This window comes from Pongo pygmaeus, chromosome 1, assembly GCF_028885625.2.
Source record: "Pongo pygmaeus isolate AG05252 chromosome 1, NHGRI_mPonPyg2-v2.0_pri, whole genome shotgun sequence".
Taxonomy (NCBI): Eukaryota; Metazoa; Chordata; class Mammalia; order Primates; family Hominidae; genus Pongo; species Pongo pygmaeus.
Genome location: NC_072373.2, coordinates 121,088,269 through 121,112,284, shown reverse-complemented (window position 1 = coordinate 121,112,284; position 24,016 = coordinate 121,088,269). Strand labels below are relative to the sequence as shown.

At 39.3% G+C, this 24,016-nt stretch overlaps 1 protein-coding gene across 2 annotated transcripts in view; it reads left to right on the top strand.

Moving 5' to 3' along the window:
- Window positions 1-24,016, top strand: part of EEIG2 (EEIG family member 2) — an 82,407-nt gene that overhangs the window by 54,972 nt on the left and 3,419 nt on the right. The window contains exons 6-11 of one of the 2 annotated variants that reach the window (XM_054445078.2): window positions 5,373-5,476; window positions 8,921-9,016; window positions 9,149-9,338; window positions 9,431-9,558; window positions 10,339-10,408; window positions 15,897-20,141. In XM_054445078.2, coding sequence (XP_054301053.1) covers window positions 5,373-5,476; window positions 8,921-9,016; window positions 9,149-9,338; window positions 9,431-9,558; window positions 10,339-10,408; window positions 15,897-15,939 — 631 coding nt within the window. In that variant the 3' untranslated portion in view covers window positions 15,940-20,141. Of the gene's footprint in view, window positions 1-5,372; window positions 5,477-8,920; window positions 9,017-9,148; window positions 9,339-9,430; window positions 9,559-10,338; window positions 10,409-15,896; window positions 20,142-24,016 lie in introns of those variants that run through there. The other variant, XM_054445778.2, reaches the window with a different exon arrangement.

The window sequence follows — 24,016 nt, the reverse complement described above, 5'->3', positions numbered from 1 at the left end:
CTTTCTTGGGATTAAACCAATATTGCTATACTATTTTTGGTGTCTCAGGTAACTGTTTTTCTAGTGGAGTAAGATTTAGGGTAAAATAAGAAAATGAGCAGCAAAACTTAGTAGAAGAAAATAAATTGATCATTCCTTCTCATAAACTTTTTATGGATATTCCCTTTGTTGCCCTTTCTCTTCCCTTTTCTGTCTCTATTTAAACTCACATATTGAAGAGCTTGAAAGTAGATCATGTAATGTTTTATATTATCTCCATAAATTTAATTCTGACAATCTGGAGTTTATATTTACAGAGAAAGACTTTTGTAATTCATAAAAATAAGCAGACATTACCTAATTCCAAATACATAAAAGTATTTTTCGAGAGAATCAAACCCTCAGTAGTTTTTCTTTTCTCTTTGAAATTGTTCAAATGTCATTGAAAAAGGGGAAATTCTAACACATTCATACACTTGCACATACTGAATATGTACTGAATAGAAAAACATTTTAACTACTGATGTAAAAAGTAAATTAGTTTTATCAAGTTATATTTAAATATATGTCAAATATGTAAAATCACATTACTTTAGAGCTGAAAAGAATGTTGGAAGTTGTCTAATCCAGTGATCTTTTTTTAGACTATTTAGCTACAAAATCCTTTGCTCACATATATTATGAAAGCCAGACACGGTGGCTTATGCCTGTAATCCCACACTTTGGGAGGCCAAGGCAGGTGGGTCACTTGAGCCCAGGAGTTCACGACCAGCCTGGGCAACATGGTGAAACCCCGTCTCTACCAAAAAATAAATTAAAAAATTAGCCAGGCGTGGTGGTGCGCCTGTAGTCCCAGCTACTCAGGAGTCTGAGTTGGGAGGATCCCTTAAGCCCAAGAAGCTGAGGTTGCAGTGAGCCAAGATCATGCCACTGCACTCCAGGCTGAGTGACAGAGCAAGACCTGTCTCAAAAATAAAGCAAATATATTATGAATCCTAGTATATAAAATTTTACTCTATATCCCCTCCAACTTAGGTAAGATAAGAGTAGATTTTCCATTGAGCACACTCCCCTACCTACTTCCAGAAGTCCCTAAAGGAGATCATGAAACCAGTTTTAAAAGTGTCGGTGTAATCCAAGTTCTCATTGTACAAATGAGGAAACCGAGTAACAGAGCAATTGCGTGACTTTGCTCAGTATCTTTGTCCAGAACAAAGATGTAAATAACTGCTGGAGGGCTTCATTCTACTATTCTCTGCTTTTGTCTATCTTTAAATTTTTCATGATATAAATTGTTTTAAATTTACTTGAGAAACAAGAGTACAGCAGATCCTTAGTCTCAAGTTTAAATCCTAGTTTTAATATATTCTGAGCAGAAGATCTGTGACATAGATTGTATAATTCTTCTGAAGCACCAATTATATACTATAAGGCCAGAATTTATGAAGAAGACAGCTGGTAAGTCAGCCTAACCACCTACCCTAAACTTTATTGCATAGTTCCCTACAACCCATTAAATACCCACCAACTCTTGTAAAAGAATGAAACTCACTCTGAAAAGTGCTAATAAAGAAAAAAGATATTTTGAGAGAGAAAGTGTATACTCAGCTTGCATTTGGAAATCTGGTGGCAAAGCAGATCTAGGGGTGATATAAGTCTCTTGAATAGCAAGGTTCTGACGCGTTCATACTCCAAAAGGAAGGAAATTATCATTTGTGAAAATGATTTCACGAATGTTACTGTCTCTTAATTCTTAAAACAACTCTGTAATATAAATATTATCCATATTTTTGAGTGAGGACATTGAGACTAAGAGGTTAAGGAATTAATTCTTCCAGGGTCCCAGGATGCAGTCATTCATTCAGTACATGTGTATTGATTGCCTGCCACATGCCAAGACTTAACAAGCTAGAAAAGACCAGCCCCTGCTCTGAAGGGATTCACTGATTATGTGGGAGACAGGCACACAGCATACAATGTCACTGGGGCACACAGGATAGGATCCCTAGCCACAGTTCTTTCAAAGCCAGGGAAATCTTTACTGAGAAGGGGACACTGAGCTAAGTTTAGGGGATGACTAGGAATTTACTGAGCACAGGAGGTAGGTAGGGACACCCCAGGAGAGAAAACAGTGTGCACAAGTTTATGCCATCGTTACAGGGCATTGAGTATTTAAGAAATGTCAGGTAGGTAATGTTGTCATTTTATGAGGTCATTTTTCACATATTCTTAACATTACTATAAAGCAATCAAATTAAAGTAATCCCATCTCTTTTTCTATGCTTGATCCACATTAAGTGATTTCAGATGAGGGATGTAAAAGCATTTTCAGAACAAAAGGGGTAATAGAACGGAAACTGGCACATGGCAAGCACTCAGTGATTATTTATTCAACAAGACTGAGTTGTCCAGGGAGGTAAGAGAGCTGCCAGCCCCATTAAAAGGGTAAGAATTTTTAGACATGCAGGCATGAGTCAGCCATCAGTGATTAATGACTATGACTATAGGCTCCATTCTTTGTGTTTCTTCTATATATTAGTTTTTCCCATGAAATATTTAATGCAGGGTGTTTTTTTTTTTCCCCCACAAAGCTATTTTACATTATTTGAAAATACAGGCCGGGCGTGGTGGCTCACGCCTGTAATCCCAACACTTTGGGAGGCCAAGGTGGACGGATCACCTGAGGCCAGGAATTCAAGACCAGCCTGGCCAACATGGCGAAACCCTGTCTCTACTAAAAATACAAAAATTAGCCAGCCATGGTGACGGGCACCTATAATCCCAGCTACTCAGGAGGCTGAGGCAGGAGAATCGCTTGAACCTGGGAGGCGGAGGCTGCAGTGAGCTGAGAGCACGCCATTGCGCTCCAGCCTGGGAAACAAGAGCGAAACTCCATCTCAAAAAAGAAAAAAGAAAGAAAAAAGAAAATACAGCTGTTGGTAATTGAAGAGGCAGGTCTAGGCCAGACTGCAAATTCTAAGAGATTTGAGTTTTGTGCCGAAGGAGCTATGGAAAGGTTTTAAATAAGAGAGTAACATGTTCAGAAGCAAGTTTCAGAAAGGCCACAGTGATGGTAACATGGAGTAGAGATTGGCAGACCAGCAAGGAGACCCTTGCAGTCAGCCAGGAGAAAGGTACAAAGGCCAAAACTCAAGTAATTAGTGGAGATGGAGAAGAGATGATGAATAGGAAAAATACTAAATGAGGATCTGAGATTTGGAAATTGATTGGACATGGGAAAATGTTATTAGGAAGGAGGCAGAGGTGATATCCATAATTCTAGTTTTGGTGACTTTGTGGATTGCAATGACATTTACAGAGAGAATACAAGAAGAAAACAGTTTTGGGAAAGATGAGTTTAGTTGGGGATATATTGAGTTTCATGTACCTGTAGGACAAATACTTGAAAGCGTCTCAATAGGATATGTAAGTCTAGAATTTAGGAGATCCTAGGCTGGAAATAGTCAATAAATGCAATAGATTTAATAGCAATCTTAAATGTCTCTATCCCCAAGAATCCGAGTAGTCTGAGAACTCCATTAAGAATAACAGGGCAAGAATTTAAGAATTGCCATAAAGCAGGTTAGCTGCCTGATTCCTTCAACCAGCTCCCTGTTTTATCTCTGGTCACCAAGGGATAGTTTCCAGGAAGATGTGGTTTTCCTCTGCAATATCAGCCTCAAAAGGTTAGGGATTGGCTGGGCATGGTGGCTCGCACCTGCAATCCCAGCACTTCGGGAGGTCAAGGTGGAAGGATCACTTGAGACCAGGAGTTAGAGACCAGCCTGGGCAACATAATGAGACCCTGTCTCTAAAAAAAAATGTTTTTAAAAGGTTAGGGATGTTTTCTAATAAAAATCCCTATGTTAAAAAGAAATCACAATGGGATCACTAGTCAACAATAATTTATTGTACATTTTGAAATAACTGAAAGAGTCTGGGCACCATGGCTCACATCTGTCATCCCAGCAGTTTGAGAGGCTGAGGCAGATGGATTGCTTGAACCCAGGAGTTCGAGACCAGCCTGGACAACATAGGGAGACCCCCCATCTCTACAAAAAAAATTTAAAGTCTCTACTAAATGTGAAAAAAAGCCAGGCATGGTTCTGTGTGCCTATAGTCCCCGCTAACTGGGGGGCTAAGGCAGAAGGATTACTTGAGCTGGAGAAGTGGAAGCTGCAGTGAGCCATGATTGCGCCACTGCACTCCAACCTGGGTGACAAAGCGAGACCCTATCTCGAAATAAATAAGTAAAAAATAAGAGTATAATTGGACTGTTTGTAAGAAAGGATAAATGCTTGAGGTGATGGATACCCCATTTACCCTAATGTGATTATTATGCATTGCATGCCTGTATCAAAATATCTCATGTAACCCATAAATATATATACCTACTATGTATCTACAAAAATAAAAAAATTTTTTTTTTTTTTGAGACGGAGTCTCGCTCTGTCGCCCAGGCTGGAGTGCAATGGCGCGATCTCAGCTCACTGCAACCTCTGCCTCCCGGGTTCAAGTGATTCTCTTGCCTCAGCCTCCCGCGTAGCTGGGACTACAGATGCATGCCACCACACCCGGCTAATTTTTGTATTTTTAGTAGAGACTGGGTTTCACCATGTTAGCCAGGCTGGTCTCGAATTCCTGACCTCAGGTGATCCACCCACCTTCGCCTCCCAAAGTGCTGAGATTACAGGCGTGAGCCACTGCACCCGGCCAAAAATTTTTAAAGAAAAAAAAACTGTTAGAAATTAAATTTACCCCTCCTTGCTTCACAGCTTTTATGTGGAATAGGAGTTTGAATTAACCAATGAAAATAGGTCCATTACTGCTCCCAGAGAATCCAATCCAAAAAACAAATCTAAACAACTGGGCCTCTCTGTAGACTCTCCCTGGGCAGGTGAACTGTTTACAGAGATGAAAGTAGAAGATAAAACCATGGATACTATTTAAGAAGTGAGTGGAGCCAGCCAGGGAGCACAGTCTCTGAAGCAGGAGGCACGAGGCATTCTCCTCCCAGCCTGATTCAAAAGGGCTTGGCACTGCCTTCCTCAGCTGAAAGGTGCCGTCCTGAGTTGACAGTTAGAGCAACCCTCCCTTGACCAGTGCTGGGTTCACACTGACAGAGGCCTCTCTTTTTAGGACTCTGTGGAGACAATGCCCTTTTCTTGTTATGTGTAAAAAAAAAAAAAAAACACCTTTTTCTCTTACGAATTTTATTCAAGTTTTGAAAAGACGCTTATGCGTTATTTGCTGATCTTTATTACTTTCACCCTCAAAGGGTGAAAACATCACCAAGCAGTTTATGCCAAGGCTTACTAAGCTCACCAATCAATAACAGTATTGTAAACTTTGAGGCTCCCCCACAACTCCAGTTCGTAAATGTTTATTTACAGGCCTCCCTCCACTTCAATGTCTATACCAATTGCTGGTGAATCTGAATCTTTGCAAGAAGATAGAAAAGGTGGAGAGACTCTCAAAGTGCATCTTGGAATAGCAGGTATGGATGTGTGGCTTACTGGTTTTTTAATTTCTGAGAGACTACTTGATGCCCTAAAAATTCCCAAAGCCCTTCCACATTTAAAATTGTGTGGGTATTTGACTTGAAACAGGCCAATAAGAATCAGCAGTTTTAATTTTGTAATTCTTGGCTGATCCAGTGCTTTATTTTGTCTAAAGTATTGTGCTCTGACAGATTAAAAACTAGATGTTACAATGACACTCCCCTCACTGTATGCATCTACTCCCCACAGGTACAACAGGTACTACAGGATTTTTTCCATTTTTCCCATTCCGTTACCCTGCAACTTCTGCCTCTCGGGTGTCGCTTCTCTTCCATGGATCGCTTTCCCTCTGTCAGTGGTTTTCAGGCCCTAGTGTGCATCAGAGTCACCTGTAGGGCTTGTGAAACCACAGGTTGCTGGCGGCAGCAGCCAGAGTGTTTGATTCAGTAGATCTGGGTTAGAGCCTGAAGTTTTGTATTACTAAGGCATTCCCACAAGATGCTGATGCTGCTAGTCCCTGACCACACCTTGAGATCCACATTTCCAGACACACTTCTGGCAGCAGTCAGAATCTGCTCCGGAAGTAAAAACATGGTGGTGGGGATAATGTCAAGGTTGCAGGAGGAAAAGGACTTAGGAGCTTCCTTCTTTCGTCAGTATTATGTGAACAGGATGTATTGTTTGAAAGAAGGGAAAGGTGAAGTGATATAATTAACCCTTTCACTACCTTTTAAAATATGCAAATATTTGGTTTCTTATAAATAATGGTGACTGAAATTTCCTGTTTTGGGATCAGTGGATCTTTTGGGAACTTGTAACCATTCCATTAGCTCCTTCTCTTCAGCATGTAAATATTCTGAATTCTTTCTCGTATTGAACAAATGAAAACAAAAACTCCTTAGCCCTACATCCTTCTCTATCTACTGCACTCCCTTAGGCTCCAGCAGGCTGGCGCATGTGCTCATATGCTCTCTCTCTTCCCCCACTCCGCCCCAAATGTATAGAGAGACATCTGTCTCTCTCTCTCTCTGTGTGTGTGTGTGTGTGTGTGTGTGTGTGGAGAGAGAGAGAGAAAGAGATCAGCAAGAGATGATATATGTACCACACACTTCTTATAGCGAAACTTCTAGAAAGAATATACTGTCCATTTATTCCTAAACACATTAGCAATCTGGCTTCCATCATCTGCCCTCTCTTGCTGCTATCCCCAGATACATGATTGTCAAGTCCTGTGGACATTTGTTCTGGTCTTATCTGATGGCCAGTTATTCATTCTTGATGCTTTCTCTTCCCTTGGCTCCTACCTCTCTGACCTTTCCTTTTCTAGCTTCTTAGAGGCTTCTTCATCTTCCTCCAACTTCCCTTTACATATTGATGTTCTACAAGGTTTGGTCCCCTCACTTCCTTGAGCAATACCATCTATACCCTTGGCTTTATCTATCACATAAATGTAAATGTGATTGTGTGATGTAAATGTGATCAAATGCTTTGGGGAAAGGTCCACTTCATACCAAATGTAACACTGAAATCCATCTGTTTCTCTTTCTACCCAGCCAGAGTCTAACTAAGTTCTTCATGATCAGGTCTTATTTATCTCTGTATCCCGAGCAGAAGGCCTGGGACACAGTAGATGTTGAGTGACTGTTGAATAGGCATCCTCAGGTGTCTCTAATTCCACATATCTAGCACAAGTCTTCCTACCTTTTCCTCCTGTCTTTTCTACCTCAGTTTTCCTGACACAAACTTCTGCTTTCTTATTGAGTCCTGCTATTTGTGCCTATGAAACATCTCTCACTCTCAGCTGGATTATGAAAACCTTCACTCTTATGCCCCCTGTTTATCCTGTTGCCAAAGTGTTCTTCCCAAAATGTAGATTCGATCATGTCACACCCTTTCTTAAAGCCACTGAACTGTTTTCTTCTTTAAACTCATAGAAGGTTCTTCATCAACAGCCATCTACTCATCTTTCTGGCCTCTTTTCCCTCAGTTATTATACTCCACTACCCTATATGCCAACTTTTCCAAATGATCTGCTTCCCTACAAAGAAGGCATGCTCTTCCCGGTGCCTTTCCTTGCTCATCTAGCTCAGGAGTTCCCATACGTTGTTCAAGTCCTGGGGTTAACCTCCTCTGTGAGGTCTTTCCCCCATTATCAGGTTGTGTCAGATGCACTGTCCTTTGGAGCTCTTAATAGGTGCTTTTTGGTGCTTGTATTTTTGTACTTACCATATTGTATAAGTTTTGCTTCCACCTCTAAACTCTAAGCATGTATTTTGTCTTATTTATTTTGTACTTCCTATATCTTGTACAGCATTAGGCACCTGACTTGGTAAAATATTAATAAATATTGATTGAATGAATAAATTTTGGAAACCAGAAGATATGTGGATGACTTAAGATCTGGGCCAAACCCAGAAGTAAAGAGCGCTGCATAACTCGATATGAACCAACTTTTTGAGTTCAGATTTTGCTGAATGTTTGCGTTTGGAGCACTGTAGAGATGCTTGGGCCACTTATACTCTGTCCAGAAATGAGAAGCCTTTGCAGAAGGACCAGGTTACTCCAGTATTTTCCTTGTTTTGCAGCATTTGTTGGTCCAACTACATGCAGTATCATTTATAGAATAGCTGCTATAATAGCTATGTTACTCAGTTGCTTTCCTTCTGCTTCTAAGTTAAAAACAGTTCTTGTTTCCAAATATGATTGTGCCCTAGGGAAAATGGTCACAGTTCTGCATTCTCTGGAAGAAGCCTGGTTCTGAAAATATATGATTGGCACCTGGAACATACACATGATCAGAAACTATTAGAAATGGCTTTGACACTGCCTTTTGTACATTTACTTTGAATCTGAATACTATAATCACTTTCTTAAGAACTTTTATTCTCAGTGCTACATCCCATGCTGTGTTGATTTAAGCCACAGACATTGCCCAAATTATAGCCTAGCACTAGCAACACTAACATTAAAGTAATAGAGTACTCTTTAGCTTGCTGTTGTGATGGATTTTTAAGGAAGCAGTATTTCCTTAGAAACCACACTAAAACCTACCAATTTTGTGAACATTTATAAGAATACATCTGAGTCATTTTTATTAGAGAAATACTGAACACTAAAACTATAGCAGTTTTAAGATAGAGTGCTGTTAAATGTTTTGAAAAACAGGAGTTTATTGCACAGACTGAACTAATAAAGGACCGAAATAATTTTTTTAATGTTATGAAAAATATAATTCTTCAGCAAACTAAGGTATTTAAATACTTTGTATATCTTGCAATACAGTTGTTTCCATTGTACTGACTTAAAAGGATGTCCCTCATTTTGTAACTTATTGTTTTGATAATGAACTTGGCGGAGTTTATAAAGTCTGCAGATTAGAATACAAATTGACCATTAACTTTTTGGCAATAAGAATGACATCATGTTATGACATATTACAGATCTTTCAGCAAAGAGTGCCTCTGTTCCAGACGAACTTGGTGCCTGTGGACATTCTAGAACATCAAGCTATGCAAGCCAGCAGTCAAAAGTATCAGGTAGAGGCTAACAGTGAAGTTGAATTCCTTATTGTTCCAAAGGGACTTGAAACTTTTGTGATGTGGGGGAACGATGTCAGATTGCAGAGTGTTTGATATGTGTATTATATCCAAGGTGATTTTCTCTGACAGGGTATAGCACCTGTCACTCCCGGTCATCTAGTTTCTCTGAGCTCTGCCACAGGAGAAATACCTCAGTGGGAAGCACATCAACAGGAGTTGAAAGTATTCTAGAGCCATGTGATGAAATTGAGCAGAAAATTGCTGAGCCAAATCTTGATACAGCTGATAAAGAAGATACAGCTTCAGAAAAGCTCAGCAGGTATCCTTTTAGTTTAAAGAATAAATTTTAATTTTTAAAAAACTTTGTTTTCATAACATAATAAAAAGGAAAAAATGTAATTCTTTTCAAAGATGCCCAGTGAAACAAGATTCTGTAGAATCTCAGCTGAAGCGAGTTGATGACACCAGGGTGGATGCAGATGACATTGTAGAGAAAATATTACAAAGTCAAGACTTCAGCCTAGATTCCAGTGCGGAAGGTGTGTAGATAACTGTTAAGCATAGATTCCTGCAATCCAGGTTTTTGTAATCTGTGTAGTCAGCAGTAAAGAGGCTCAGAACATCATGATACTGACTGTTGCATATTTGTATAGTGAATTTCATGCCTGTAAAAATCTCAAGATAACTTTATAGCTCATTTATTAATGAGAATGAATATTGAATTTAGAAAAAGAACAAATTTTAGTTAAAAGTGATCAATTTTAAATAAAACATTTATTGTGTTTTTAATTATGCCTAGATGTCTACAACGTTCGTATACCTAATGATAGGTATCTACATCTGCTTTTGTTATAAGTGCTTTAAGCCACTGTTGTAATTTGGAGGTGGTCTTAGAACAATAGTGAATAATGGAATCCTTCATTCCCTCCTTAGAATTTTCACTGAAACTGAAAATTTGTATGCCACCAATTTGAAAGGTATAATTACTCACGTTGATGTGAATAGAAAGCACTTAACAATGGACTTATTTTCATTATATAGCTGGGTGTAAAGAGAAATAATTAAACCTTACTTTGGAAATTTGTAGGAAGAGCTATCTCCATTACTCAGTTAAAAGAAAAAGAGCTTTGGAAACATTGATGAGAAATAACCTTTAGAGTATCTTTTAAATTGCCTATTTTAAAACATGTATGTAACTTTGGTTTTTAAGTTGTTTATTTATCTAATAAACTGAATTGTAAAATATTATTACAATATCAATACTATTTGACAACAGTCTAATAATTGTAATGTAACAACATTTTAAATGTGTATTGCAGAAGAAGGACTAAGGCTATTTGTGGGTCCTGGGGGAAGTACAACCTTTGGCAGTCATCATCTTCCAAATAGGTAAGTAGTACAAATAGTGTCTTATTAAAATATAGACTAATTTTTTTAAAAAAATCATGAGTATAGGATGATGGTTGCAAAGTTTGTATTAGGCTGAAGCTAGGAAACACAGATAGTAGTAGTTACATGAGAAGAGTTACAGCTCTTAGTGTAGCTCTCAGTTTCCTTAATTCTGGGTATGTTTGACATTATATTTTATAAATTAGTTTTTAATTTCCTTAGAAGTATTTTTAAAGTGTATTAGTCAAGGACCAGTAGACCATTGGGAAAGTTGCAATATAAAAGGACATTTAGAAAAGAGTTCTTAGTCTTTTAAAACATTAATTTTTTATTAATTTATTTTCTAGAGACAGGGCTGTTGCCTAGGCTGGAGTGCAGTGGTGCAGTCATAGATCACTGTAGCCTCAAACTCCTGAGCTCAAGTGATCCTCCTGCCTTAGCCTCTTGAGTAGCTAGGACCATAGGCATGCGCCACTGTGCATCGCTAGTCTGATATTTTAGGAAGAGCAAAGCAAAATTACATTTTCAGTCAATGGTCTTATCTTTTCTGAGCAGTTACACAGCCACTGAGCAACTTAAGCTGCTGTTAACCTTTCTTGTACTCTCCTTCTCTCCACCCAACTGCCATACATGTTAAAACCATCATTCTCAGCAAACTATTGCAAGGACAAAAAACCAAACACCGCATGTTCTTACTCATAGGTGGGAATTGAACAATGAGAACACATGGAGACAGGAAGGGGAACATCACACACCGGGGCCTATTGTGGGGTGGGGGGAGGGGGGAGGGATAGCATTAGGAGATAAACCTGATGTTAAATGACGAGTTAATGGGTGCAGCACACCAACATGGCACATGTACATGTAACTAACCTGCACGTTGTGCACATGTACCCTAAAACTTAAAATATAATAATAAAAAAAAAGAAAAGTTCTGAAAAACCAAATACCATTTTGCTAGTTCAGATGCAGATGAAGAAAAGTCACCTGCCAAACTTACCACTGATTATCAGCACTGCAGCAGATAATAGGGAGCACAGACACCAAGGACAGTGTAGGAATTCTAATCACTCCCTTGCTGCTTAACAACCTGCTCCCCACACTTCTGTGCACTCCTAATTCCATTCCATGTCATATTTATGTAGAGTCTCTGCACAGCTACAGAGTGAGTCACAGTTGCAGGCGGGGAGCCCCTTGGACCAAGACAGTTACTGTATTCTCTCGTGGTCAAAACCTAAAAGGATTTTGCATTCATTTCTTTTACTAATACTCATTTTAATGAGTACCTCCCATTTGTCCAGCACATTACAAGGCTCAAAAATAGAGTAACAGGAAAAACCTACATCAACAATTAATTACAATCAGATATCATAAGTAGGTAAGAGAGAGACATATAAAGCTACTTTCAGGGAGTAATGTGAAAAAGGATTTACAGAAGATGTAACACTATTTAGATCTTTGATTGACTCATCTGCTTATTAAATTCAGTAACTGTTTCTTGGGCCAATTTGTGGGTAAGGATGCAAGTAGAAAAGACCCAGCTCTTACCCTCTGCTGGCTTATGGTCTAGCACATGGGGCTGGCAGGCTATATAGCCCGTAGGCCAAATTGGCCTACTGCCTGTATTTATAAAGTTTCATTGGAACACAACCATGCCTGTTTATTTGTATAGTGTTTACGGCTGCTTTGACGCTACAGTAGCAGAGCTGAGTGGTGCGGCAGAGACTCTGTGGCCCGCAAAGCCTAAAATATTTACTGACTCTTTTTTACAGATGAGGTGGACAAACTAAAAGTCATAACATTATAATAAATACTGTAATAGAGAGAAGTAGAGGGAAGTTTGAGAGAACAGAAACAGGACCTCAGAGTTCACACTTGAAGAGAGACTTTGGGAGAATAAAAAATAAGTGGGGGGCTTCCAAGGTGAATATGATGAATACAAATACTCCTGGTAACAAATAGAATGAGTTTATAAGTATAGTAATTATAATATATAATTATATCATAATAAACATATAGCAACTATAGGTAGCATTGAGCATTTATTAGTTATGTGCCAGGCACAGGTACATATATATTTTTTATTCAATTCTTATGTAGTAGTATCTTTCAGTGCTCACAACATACTACAATTAGTTTGGTGTTTTTTTAATGGAAACAAAGATACGAAGAAGTAATTTTAGGCTGGACCTGGTGGCTCACACCTGTAATCCCAGCACTTTGGGAGGCTGAGGCGGGTGGATCACTTGAGATCAGGAGTTCAAGACCAGCCTGGCCAACGTGGCAAACTCTCATCTCTACTAAAAATACAAAAATTAGCCGGGTGTGGTGGCGGGCGCCTGTAATCCCAGCTACTTGGGAGGCTGAGGCAGGAGAATCACTTGAACCCAGGAGGTGGAGGCTGCAGTGAGCCAAGATTGCACCGCTGCACTCCAGCCTGGGCGACCGAATGAGACTGTCTCAAAAAAAAAAAAAAACAGAAGAAGAAGAAGTAATTTGCCCAAGGCCTTAAAACTAGTAAGTGGTAAAACCAAGATTAAAACTCATGTCTTTTTGAGTCCAAATCCCATTGTACTTAACCAGTATATTTTACTGGCTCAATAATAATATAGTTCAGGTTCTTCTGAGGAGAGGGAGTTGTGAAAGGGTATTTAGGGCATGAGGTTGGCAAGCATCTCTGAGCTAGGTTGTAAAGGGCCTCACTTGCCATAACAAAGTTTCTTCTTCTCATGTGCACAGTGGGGAGCCATTGGCCATCTTTGCAGGGAAGTAACCTATCAGATTGGCATTTTAGAAAAATAACTGGCCATAATTTGAAGGGTAGATCAGAGCAAGGAAAGACCAGTAGCAGGGGGAACCAGCTAGAAAAGTAACATTTATGAGGACAGTGGTATGAATGATGGAGAGAACATGTGTTTTTGAGTTAGAGACTTGGGTTCACATCCTAGCCCGACCACTTTTGGGGCCTGAGTAAATCACTTAACTTCAATAGAACTTTAGTTACCTCTGCTGAAAAGTAGGAATAACCATGCCTATCTCATGGAGTAATTTTAAAGGGTAAATGACATAATATACTCAGTAAGCCCTGGCTTTATTAATTTAGGTAGAGGAACAGCAGAAAATATAGTTCCAACCAAATGGAATTTTTTTTTCTAAGAGATAGGGTCTCACCCTGTCACCCAGGCTGGAGTGCAGTGGCACAATCTCGGCTCACTGCAGCCTTCAACCCCGGGCTCAGCCTGCTGAGTAACTAGGACTACAGGCGTGCACCACCATGCCCAGCATTTTTTTTTTTTTTTTTTTTTTTTATAGAGACAGAGTCTCACTGTGTTGCCTAGGCTGGTCTTAAACTCCTGGCCTCAAGTGATCCTCCCACTCCAGCCTCTCAAAGTGCTGAGATTATAGGCATGAGCCATTGTGCCAAGCCTTCAGCCAAAAGGAATTTAAATAGTAAATGGTCAAAAGCATGGGCTGTCTTATCAGACTGCCTGGGGTCAAGTCCTAGCTCTTCCACTATTGATTGATACTATTGACCTCTGTAAGTCTCAGTTTCCTTGCCTATAAAATGAGAGTGATAAATAAGATACTGAACTCATAGGATGTGAGATTAAATTAGATGACTTATGTAACGTTTTTTGGTTTTCATTTTTGAAAGACGAGGTCTCACTCTGTTGCCCAGGCTGGAGCGCAGTGATGTGATCACAGCTCACTGCAGTCTCCAATTCCTGCCCTCAAGCGAACCTTCTGCCTCAGCCCCTGAGTAGCTAGGACTACAGGTGTGAGCCACCATGCCCAGCTTTTCTTTTTTAACTTTTTGTGGAGACAAGGTCTTGCTGTGTTGCCCAGGATACAGCCTGGCCCACTTGGGTTTTCTTACTGGGACTGGCATGCACCTGCCTGCTTTCCTTTAGGGACGTTAAATTTTTTCTGACAAGAAGTCTGCCTGTATTTTTATTTTATTCTTCTGTATGTGATTTGTCTTTTATATCTGGCTGCTTTTAAGATTTTCTCTTTATTACTGGTTTTTAGCACTTTGGCTATGATGTGCCTTGATATGTTTTTCCCTGTGCTTATTCTGCCTGGGGTTCATCAAGCTTTTTGTGCTTATTCTGCCTGGGGTTCATCAAGCTTTTTGGATCTATGGGTTTACAGTTTTCATCAAATTTGGAATTCTCTAGCCATTATTTTCCCCAACCCCTCCTTGTGTTATTCTCATCTACAAATTCTAGTCCCTAGCCCCTCTGAGCTTTGATCTCTGACTCCTCCACTCAAAGAGACCAGCAGGCTGTGTTTGGGGTCTTCCTCTCTGCACTGCAGGTTTAGAAGATCCTGAAGGAAACTGCTTCAGGCAGCTAGCTGGGGCAGTTGTCGGGCTCTCTTCGTTTATTTCTTGTTTCTTGGGACCACAGTCCTGCACTGCCTGTTGTCTAGTATGTGCAAACTGTCATTTCACTTATTCTATCCAGTTTTCTAATTATATAAGGCAGGAGAGAAAGTCTGGTTCCTGTTACTTCATCATGGCCAGAGGCAGAACATATTTAAAAGGGCATCTAAAAGCCAGTGTGCCATGCTGCCCACCATGGTTTCTTCAAATTCTGATCTTCTGTAGGTATGAATGGGTGCTCACTGGCATTCTGTTGAGGAAGTTCCTATTTCTTCTGTAGAATGAATCTGTGAGAACAGGAGTTTCTGGGCAATCAACTGAGAAGTCCAGCCAAGTCCGTGGTGGGCTAGTAATCACTACCTTACTTCTGTTGTTTACAATTTCCTCTTAAAATGCCATTAAGGGGAGACACTAGTCATGGTGGTTGCTTCTGGGCTTACTAAACTCAGGCACACTTATGGTAAAATGACAAGTAGTAGGGTATACCCTAACACCTTGACAAATTGGGAAATGGGTACCTGGTGATAACTTCAGGCAGTAATGGGCCAGGCGTGGTGGCTCATGCCTGTAACCCAGCACTTTGGAAGGCTGAGTTAGGAGGATTGCTTGAGCCCAGGAGTTCTGGTTGCAGTGAGCTTCAGTCATGCCACTGCACTTCCGTCTGGGCAACAGAATGAAGACCCTGCCGTGAAAACGCCACAATATTATGACAGCTGAAGACCATCATCATTAACTCAGTGCAAGTTCTGATGCACTGCCAGAGTCAACATATGCTCTTGGATGAGACCTATTTTGGAATGAATAGATAAACATGTTCGAAGAGCATTTCTTGCCACCATTTGTCGATAGGTCAAGAATTGGGGAATTCTAATAGATTATTGTGGGAATAAGTGCAAGAGAATCAGGATCTAGGCTAATCCAATGTATTAATGGTAAACATTTAATATTTCACATAGTTTCTATCCGTGATGCCTTTAAACCTTGTGGAAATCAAATCTAGTAGAAAAATACCCAGTGCCCCATCTCTCCAGGGGCGAGGTTACTTGGAAAAGTTTCAAACACTACGGCTCAAAATTTTGAAGTTTTTTTCCACTGCTGTTTTAGGGTGGGGTCTGGAGCTTATGAACAAGTTGTGATCAAACGCTAGAAGTCAAGTTGGTGAAAACATTTCCTTGTGGATTTAAGATGTGAGTAGTTGATGTATCAAGGCATTTTATTCAGGCACTTAATAGAAAATGAACCTCAACTATCAAGAGGAAAGCCAATGCTGGTTTCTTCTCTGGAAAGACCCACCGCCATCCTGTACCAGCCACCAAAGGGGAACATCTGCATGGCAGTCTCCAGGCACTGTGCCACTGTGTGCCTTGGAAGCACCTGGCTTCTGTGGTCACTGCACATCATAATGAAAAGCCTGCTTTTTCTTTCAGAACACCCCAGTGGAGAAAACAGCATTATATACATCGGAGTATCATTTTAGGATTCAAGTGTAAAAATCTGTGATCAAGAGGCTCAATAGATTTGAGCTCTATGGTTTGGTTTTTTTAGTTTGAGAGACAGTACATGAATATAACTTAAACCCTATAGATTTTGTCAAGATAGTTATAATTCCTGTTCTGGAAATCTTCCCTATTACACTACCTACAGCATTGTATAAAGTGTGGGTGTTCATGCTTTGGGAAAATGTTAGACTACAATTTAAACATGTGATGTGCTTATTCATAATTCTCAGTGTATCAGTCATAAATGAAATAACAAGTGCATTTAAGTCTGAGATACGTGAATGGATGTAATGCCGTTATTATGCAGTATATATTGTTAATTGTCATTAATATTAGATGAGCTGCAGAACCACCCCCAAGCACTACATAAAAGACTCAAAATAAGTTTAACACTTACTGTGTTGGGCACCCTAACAGAAGAGCTATCTTAACTCATTGAATGTTAAGATCTGCTGGTTTCAGGAGTCAAAATGTAGAAAAAGAGGAGAATTGTAATATGGTCAGAAACAGAGAAGCCTTTTCTATGTAAATTCAGACTTATCTGAGGCTAACAGTTTTCCGAAGTGGTGGTGGGTAGCAGCATGACAGCTGCTTGCCATGACTGATGCAGACTGGTAGGTTTCCATTTTAGCTCTCTGTAGGTACTGTTTTCTTCCCCACTGTGTCGAAAGTGATTTGTTTTGAGGCAAGAGTAGAATATAACATATATCAAATATAGTTTTTAAAATAAGAATACCTGGTCTGGATCCAGTTGAGCAGCACAGCAGATAAACCTTAGAGTTTTTCTGTTCTTAAATGACAGTTTCCATGTGGAAAGATCTAAACTTTCGTGGAATCACTATTAGTGAAGAAAAATGTAGAATCTGTATAACAAGTAATTCCCCAATTCTTACTTTCAAAGTCATATCCAAGAAAGACAATATGTCAGAATAGAATGACTTTGGTCTAGGTGTTTTCACGTTGGCAAAAATAAGGAGGAAATTATATTATTTTAATAACCAAATTTAAAGGTTTGGAAAATTTTGAATAGTTAATATTAAGACTTTTGTTGCTGTTTTTTATATTTCAAGGATTGAGTATTCTGCATTAATCCAACAGTATTCTAACAAAGAGATTCTGGAAGTTTTTAAAAGATGATACCCTGTTTTATATTTTGAATGTAGAGAGACTCTGAGAGAATGTTCTGAGTTATTATACTTTTTATTTTTTAAGATTTATTTTTAAGAATAAAACATTGACCTGAACATTTTAGCCTAACCAAGGGACTTAAGTGGTAAAGACTTGCATTGTGTCTTCATGTGAACTGATCTGTTCATTATATATTATGGGAAAAATCAAAGAGAGTTTTTTATAGAGATATGAAGATATTATTTAGAGAGATATTTATTGTGACATTTTTTAAAAACATATTTTTCTATTTTCAAAATATTATTTCTAGGCTATATTTTTATTGGTGCTGTGCAAATGATTTTGCAGTTTTGAAAATGATAAAACTAGATTGTAAGTGGGGTTCAGTGAGGACATTCATCAGACACGTAAGAGGTGCTGCAATCAGGGTGATGCCCATCTTACTCATCCTTGGGTGCCCTTGGTCCAACACCTCTCTATACAAGACTGGTTCTCAGTATTTTAAATGGTACGGAATTCTTTTTAAAAAGTAGAGAGATTTTGAAAAGCATAAAAATCATGCCTTTATAATCTTAGCAGCCATCAGATACACCTTGATTTATGTAGTAGTAAATATAACAAATATTTTAATAAATAGAAACACTGATAAGGAAGAAAAAAGAACTAATGTCTATGTCTTCTGTAGTCAGCAAAAGTCTGGATCCATTTTGTTCTATTTTGCGTTCCATTGGCACACTTTGTGTTCAAATTTCAGTGCAGTCCTTTCAAAATACTCGCTAAGGGTTGCCTAAGTGTCTGCCTTACTTTCTGATTTTCCTTTTCTGAGAGCATGGTTAAGAACATCTTAACCATATAGCTGTTGAAAAAATCTGTTTATTAAATAGCAAGTTCACTTCTGTTTATGTTTTGAGTTTAGAAAATTTGACTTGAAAATTTAGATTATTAATGAATTTATTTTTAAATATTAAAGTCAAATTTCAAATCACTCAGTGTTGAAGAATTTGCAGATGTATACAATACTTTTTCTAATTATATCTTTTCTATCTCCATGCCTGGCTTTTTCTAATTATATCCTAGAGAAAAAGACTAATGGTATTTCAAAGCTGTGTATTTGTGACGAGATAAAGAAGAGTCTTAAATATCTTGTTTAGGAGAATGCACAGGCCAGTCAGGAGACCCACCTCCTGTGCCCTGAGCTGCTGACTGAGACCCGACAGATCATGAAGTCTAGTAAAGGGCAGAGAAGGCCCTGAGCCATCAGTTTACACTGGAATGGTTGACTCCCGTTTGTGGTGTTTTTGCAGGCTGCTTATATCAACAGCTAATGTGGATTAGTGCATATGATCTTGAAAAAGTCTTGACCAAGAATCCTAAACTCCACCACTCCTCCCATTCCAGCTTAACACTATCAGAATAATATCCAAATTCCAGATTCTTTTTTCCTTTTTTCTTTTTTTTCTTCCCTTTTTAAGAGAGACAGGGTCTTGCTCAGTCACCTACGCTGGAGTGTAGTGGCGCAATCGTTGCTCACTACAGCCTCCAACTCCCAGGCTCAAATGATCCTCCCACCTTGGCCTCCCAAAGTGCTAGGAGCACAGGCATGAGCCACTGTGCCCAGCCTAGTTTCTTTTCTGTATGCTTTTTTTACAAAACTGAGCCACAGAGGTTGACCACTTAGCCAATTTGTTGCTAGAAGGGAGAAAAAAATCTCCAACTAGCCTCCAGACAAAACATACTCAAATTCAAACAGCAGTTAGTTTTAATTAACATACCGAAGTAATTTTAGACTTTCAGATTTCTATGCTGACTAGAACACTTTGCAGGCTGAAGCTGACATTATTACCAAATACTTCATTTAAGTATTAAACGAAGTATTAAATGAAGTGTCAGGCTTCCAGTATATATAGCAACGCTCTGAGAGACAAACTGGGCTCATATGACGGGGTTGCATTTTATTTTCTTAACAGGTCTTTTAAATTGGGCAGTTCTGAAATTCTGTTTCGTCAGTTCTAGATGGTACGTCATGTGAATACAACCAAGCACTGTAGTTGAAATTGTGTTATGCCACTACTCATATGTTGTCTTAGGTACTATGCATAATGTTAATAGCTGAGATGTTAAAGAATTTGAAGTCTAAAATATAAAAGATGAATATACCCATATTAATCCTATGTTAAGATGCTCTGGAAATAAAGGCCTTATTCCCTTACATATGCGATTTTTGTAAGATAATATATACACAGTATATTTTAAATGTTTGTGTGGGTGGTCTATGTAGTTACTCCCCATACAACAAAGCTGACAAAATTTTTAATTTACACAATGTATTCTGCATTTTCAAATGTTTATCTTGTGTATATAGCAAAGAAATTATCTTACTGATATGCGTTGACCAAATCCCATGGAGAAAAGACATTTAGATACATCTCATTTGAGGCTCCCCTTCCTCTCATGTGTTTGATTTTTTGGAAGGTGATACAGTGTGTGGGTAACCATGCAAATGTTTATGAATAACTTTACTGAAGTGATTCCATCAGTATTCTGTTCTAATACTTGGAGAATGACCTTCATATTTATATATTTTATTTCTTTGTTTCAACTATACAGTGATAATTCAGGAAATGTTTCCTTTTTTTTTTTTTTACAAAAACTAATTTTTTATTTGTAAAATGTTTGTAATAATGTAAAGGTGAACATGTTCAATAAAAATCATATATTAAAAGTTTAGATGTTCTTTATCTTTTAAAATATCAGTTAAGATTCTATCAGAAAATTGTGCCAAGGTAAGAAAACAGAAATGAAAGAACCAAAATAACTTATCCCTGAGGGTTTCTTTATTTATTACCAGGGAGCATGGGACAGATTTGAACGCCCCCAGTGGCGGATTTGAACCCTTGGGCAGCCCATGCAGTGGCATGGACCTGGGCTTTGGGAGAGACAAACCTGAGTCTGAATACAAACTCCCCTCTGAACCTGGCCTCAAACTCCTGAGCTCAAGTGATCCTCCCACCTTGGCCTCCCAAAGTGCTAGGATTGCAGGTGTGAGCCCATGCACCTGGCCTGAACCTATTTTCTAATCTAGGATGGGCATAACACCAACACTCTATTGGGTTGTGATGAAAGACATGGGCATTATTGTTAAGAGTATGCTACTTTCTAGGCACTCGGTGGTCCATCAAGCCAAAATTTGCCTTCATATAGCATCTATACACATATACTAATTTCTAGTGTTGGACATACAGATGCTTATTAAATGTGCCACTATTAGTGTATACCCAAAAGAAAGGAAATAAGTACGTTGAAGAGATATCTGCACTTCTTTTACATTTATTGCAGCACTATTCACAATACCCAAGGTTTGGAAGCAACCTAAGTGTCCATCAACACTTAGATGAATTCATAGAGAAAATGTGGTACATAAATGCAGTAGAGTACTATTCAGCAATAAAAAAGAATGAGGTCCTGTCATTTGCAACAACATGGATGGAACTGGAGGCCATTATGTTAAGTAAAATAGGCCAGGCACAGAAAGACAGACTTCACATGTTCTTACTTATTTGTGGGAACTAGAAATTAAAATAATTGAACTCATGGAGATAGACCAGAGGCTGGGAAGGGTAGTTAGGGGGTAGGGTGTGGGAGGTGGGCAAAAAAAAAGAATGAATAAGACGTAGTATTTGCTAGCAAAAAAGGGTAACTATAGTCAAAAATAATTTAATTGTACATTTTAAGAGTATAATTGGGCCAGGCGCAGTGGCTCACGCCTGTAATCCCAGCACTTTGGGAGGTCAAGGCAGGCGGGTCACTAGAGGTCAGGAGTTTGAGACCAGCCTGACCAACATGGTGAAACCCCATCTCTACTAAAAATACAAAATTAGTCGGGCGTGGTGGTGCACGCCTGTAATCCCAGCTACTCGGGAGGCTGAGGCAGGAGAATCGCTTGAACCCAGGAGACAGAGGTTGCAGTGAGCCGAGATCGCACCATTGTATTCCAGCCCGGGCGACAGACAGAGCAAGACTCCATCTCAAAAAAAAAAAAAAGTATAATTGGATTGTTTGTAACGCAAAGGATAAATGCTTGAAGTAACAGATACTGTTACTTCACATTATTAATGTTAATGTTAACTGTTAAAACACATTTACCCTGATGTGATTATTACACATTACATGCCTATATCAAAATATCTCATATACCCCCCATAAATATATACACCTACTATGTACCCACAAAAATTTTTTCACTATTACAGTTTAAGATCATCACTTAACAAATGGTATTTAGTGTCACCTATATCCTCGTACAGACTGTTCTATTCCTGTAGACCAGAATGTCCTCAGAGAGCAAAAACAATGCCAACAGTGTACCTCTGCTGATACTCAAATTATAATAGCAATTTAATATTAACAAAGAACTATGGTTTAATGTCAGTTTGAACCCAGCATCTTCTCTGCAGATTGTCAGGGCCTCCCTGGACAGTACAGATTTAAAAAGGTTATGTGACTAAAGAGAAAGCACCCTGTCTCTTGTCAGGACAGAGTAGGGTATGGACACTCTAGGGGAAACCCTCCACACTCCTCCCTAGTACAGAGGATCACCCAGAATAAGTGTACCAGATCACAGCAGAACCTGGTAGGATTCTGATCTGCCCCCTCAGACGCTGCCCACATCTCCAACATGGAATTCTCAGACCCAGCCTTCTTGTTTCGACTTGGTCCACCTTTCTTCAACACCTGGTGGTTTTCTTCCTCTTTCTCTGTCTGTCCTACCCTTTCTCTTTCACCTGTTTTCACTTCGCTTCCTGTACCTATGCATCACTTATCTGGTAGCAGCACATAATGAAATCTTTCCTTCCATTTGTATGATAGGTAGGAAATCACTGGTGGAATTAATCCATTCCACATTATACAAAGTGTAACAAAAAATCAAGAAACCTAGGCTGGGCGCAGTGGCTCACGCCTGTAATCCCAGCACTTTGGGAGGCCAAGGTGGGTGGATCATCTGAGGTCAGGAGTTTGTGGCCAGTCTGACCAACACGGTGAAACCCCGTCTCTACTAAAAATACAAAAAAATTAGCTGGGCGTGGTGGCGGGTGCCTGTAATCCCAGCTACTTGGGAGGCTGAGGCAGGAGAATCACTTGAACCTGGGAGGTGGAAGTTGCAGTGAGCTGAGATCATGCCATTGCACTCCAGCCTGGGCGACAGAGTGAGACTCTCTCTAAAAAAAAAAAAGAAACCTAAACAGGCATAAATTTAGACATTCCCTGGGTCAGTGATCTCTATTCCATGTGAACCTATTTAATAGGAAATGTCAGAAAATTTCCCAAATGAATGTTTAGACCTCCTTCCCATGCATTTATAACCCAGCTAGGTTGAGGTATTACCTCAACCATTTCTTAAGAGATTGACTTCACCGCAGATCTTCAAACCATTTCAACACTGTTTTTTCTTAGTGTATGCATTGCAGAAAACCTCAAACCTCTGCAGAAAGTTGGCATGCTAAGCTTTTTCGGCATCTTGCTTTTTGAATCTTATATTGGGGAATCCTTAAAGGGAGTATGTGCAGCTACTTAAAATAGGAAAAGTGTGCCACCTTCTGGCCTTGAACGTCTGTTGATTCAGTTCAAGTCTACCTGTCTCAAGTGATCCTATCTGCTCCTATTTCACATATATTTCATGACATTTAGACCAAAGGAAAAACACATTTTTTATCTTGGCAGTAATTTTTAAAATTTGAAATAATTTCAACAGACTTTGAAGCATTGCACATTTTGCTTAAAGTAAAATTGTTTCCTTTGGTGTAGGATTAATGAAAAATTCTGTAAGTACAGTTCCATGAAGATTTCTACCCAAAAGCACTGCTTGGGCAGCATGGTAAAGAACATATGTACAGGGCCAGGTGGGACACAGCAGTGAGAACACACAGAGCCTGTTCAGTGAAAGCAAAGGCTCTGATGGGTCAAGGGTGATGTGTGGGAGCAGGGAGTCGTGTTGTTGGGTAAGACAATACAATCAGATCACAGTTTAATCTGACTAATTCTAGCTTGAGTCTAGCATGCAGGATGAAGTGGAGCAGGTAGAAAGAAATAAGATTGTTGCAGCAATACAGGCAAAAGTGTGCAGGCAGAGTACATACAATTCAGCAGGAACATTAAGAACCCAACAGAGAAATAGAGGACATGAATTGTTAACTTTCAAGATAAAAGGTATTAACACATACTGCTGGCTTCAAAAGCTAGTATTTAACATTTACTATACACGTTTCCGACTTCCAGCTCCTAGCAGCTTGTTTGCTAGACCTCAGCAATATTCCCAGCTGTCCCCTTTTTCTAGTTATCGCCAAGGATGTGCATGATATATGTGAAAGGAAAATATCTTGGACCCCTAAAATAACTAAGCTGAAAGGAAAATTCAACCTGGAAACTACTCAGAGCAAACCTACCTCCCATTCTATTCAAAGTCATCCCTCTGCTCACTGAGATAGATGCATATCTGGCTGCCTCCTTTGGAAAAGCTTATCAGAAACTCAAAAAAATGCAACCATTTGTCTCTCCTCTACCAGTGCCCTGGAAGCCCCCTCCTTGCTTTGAGTTGTCCCC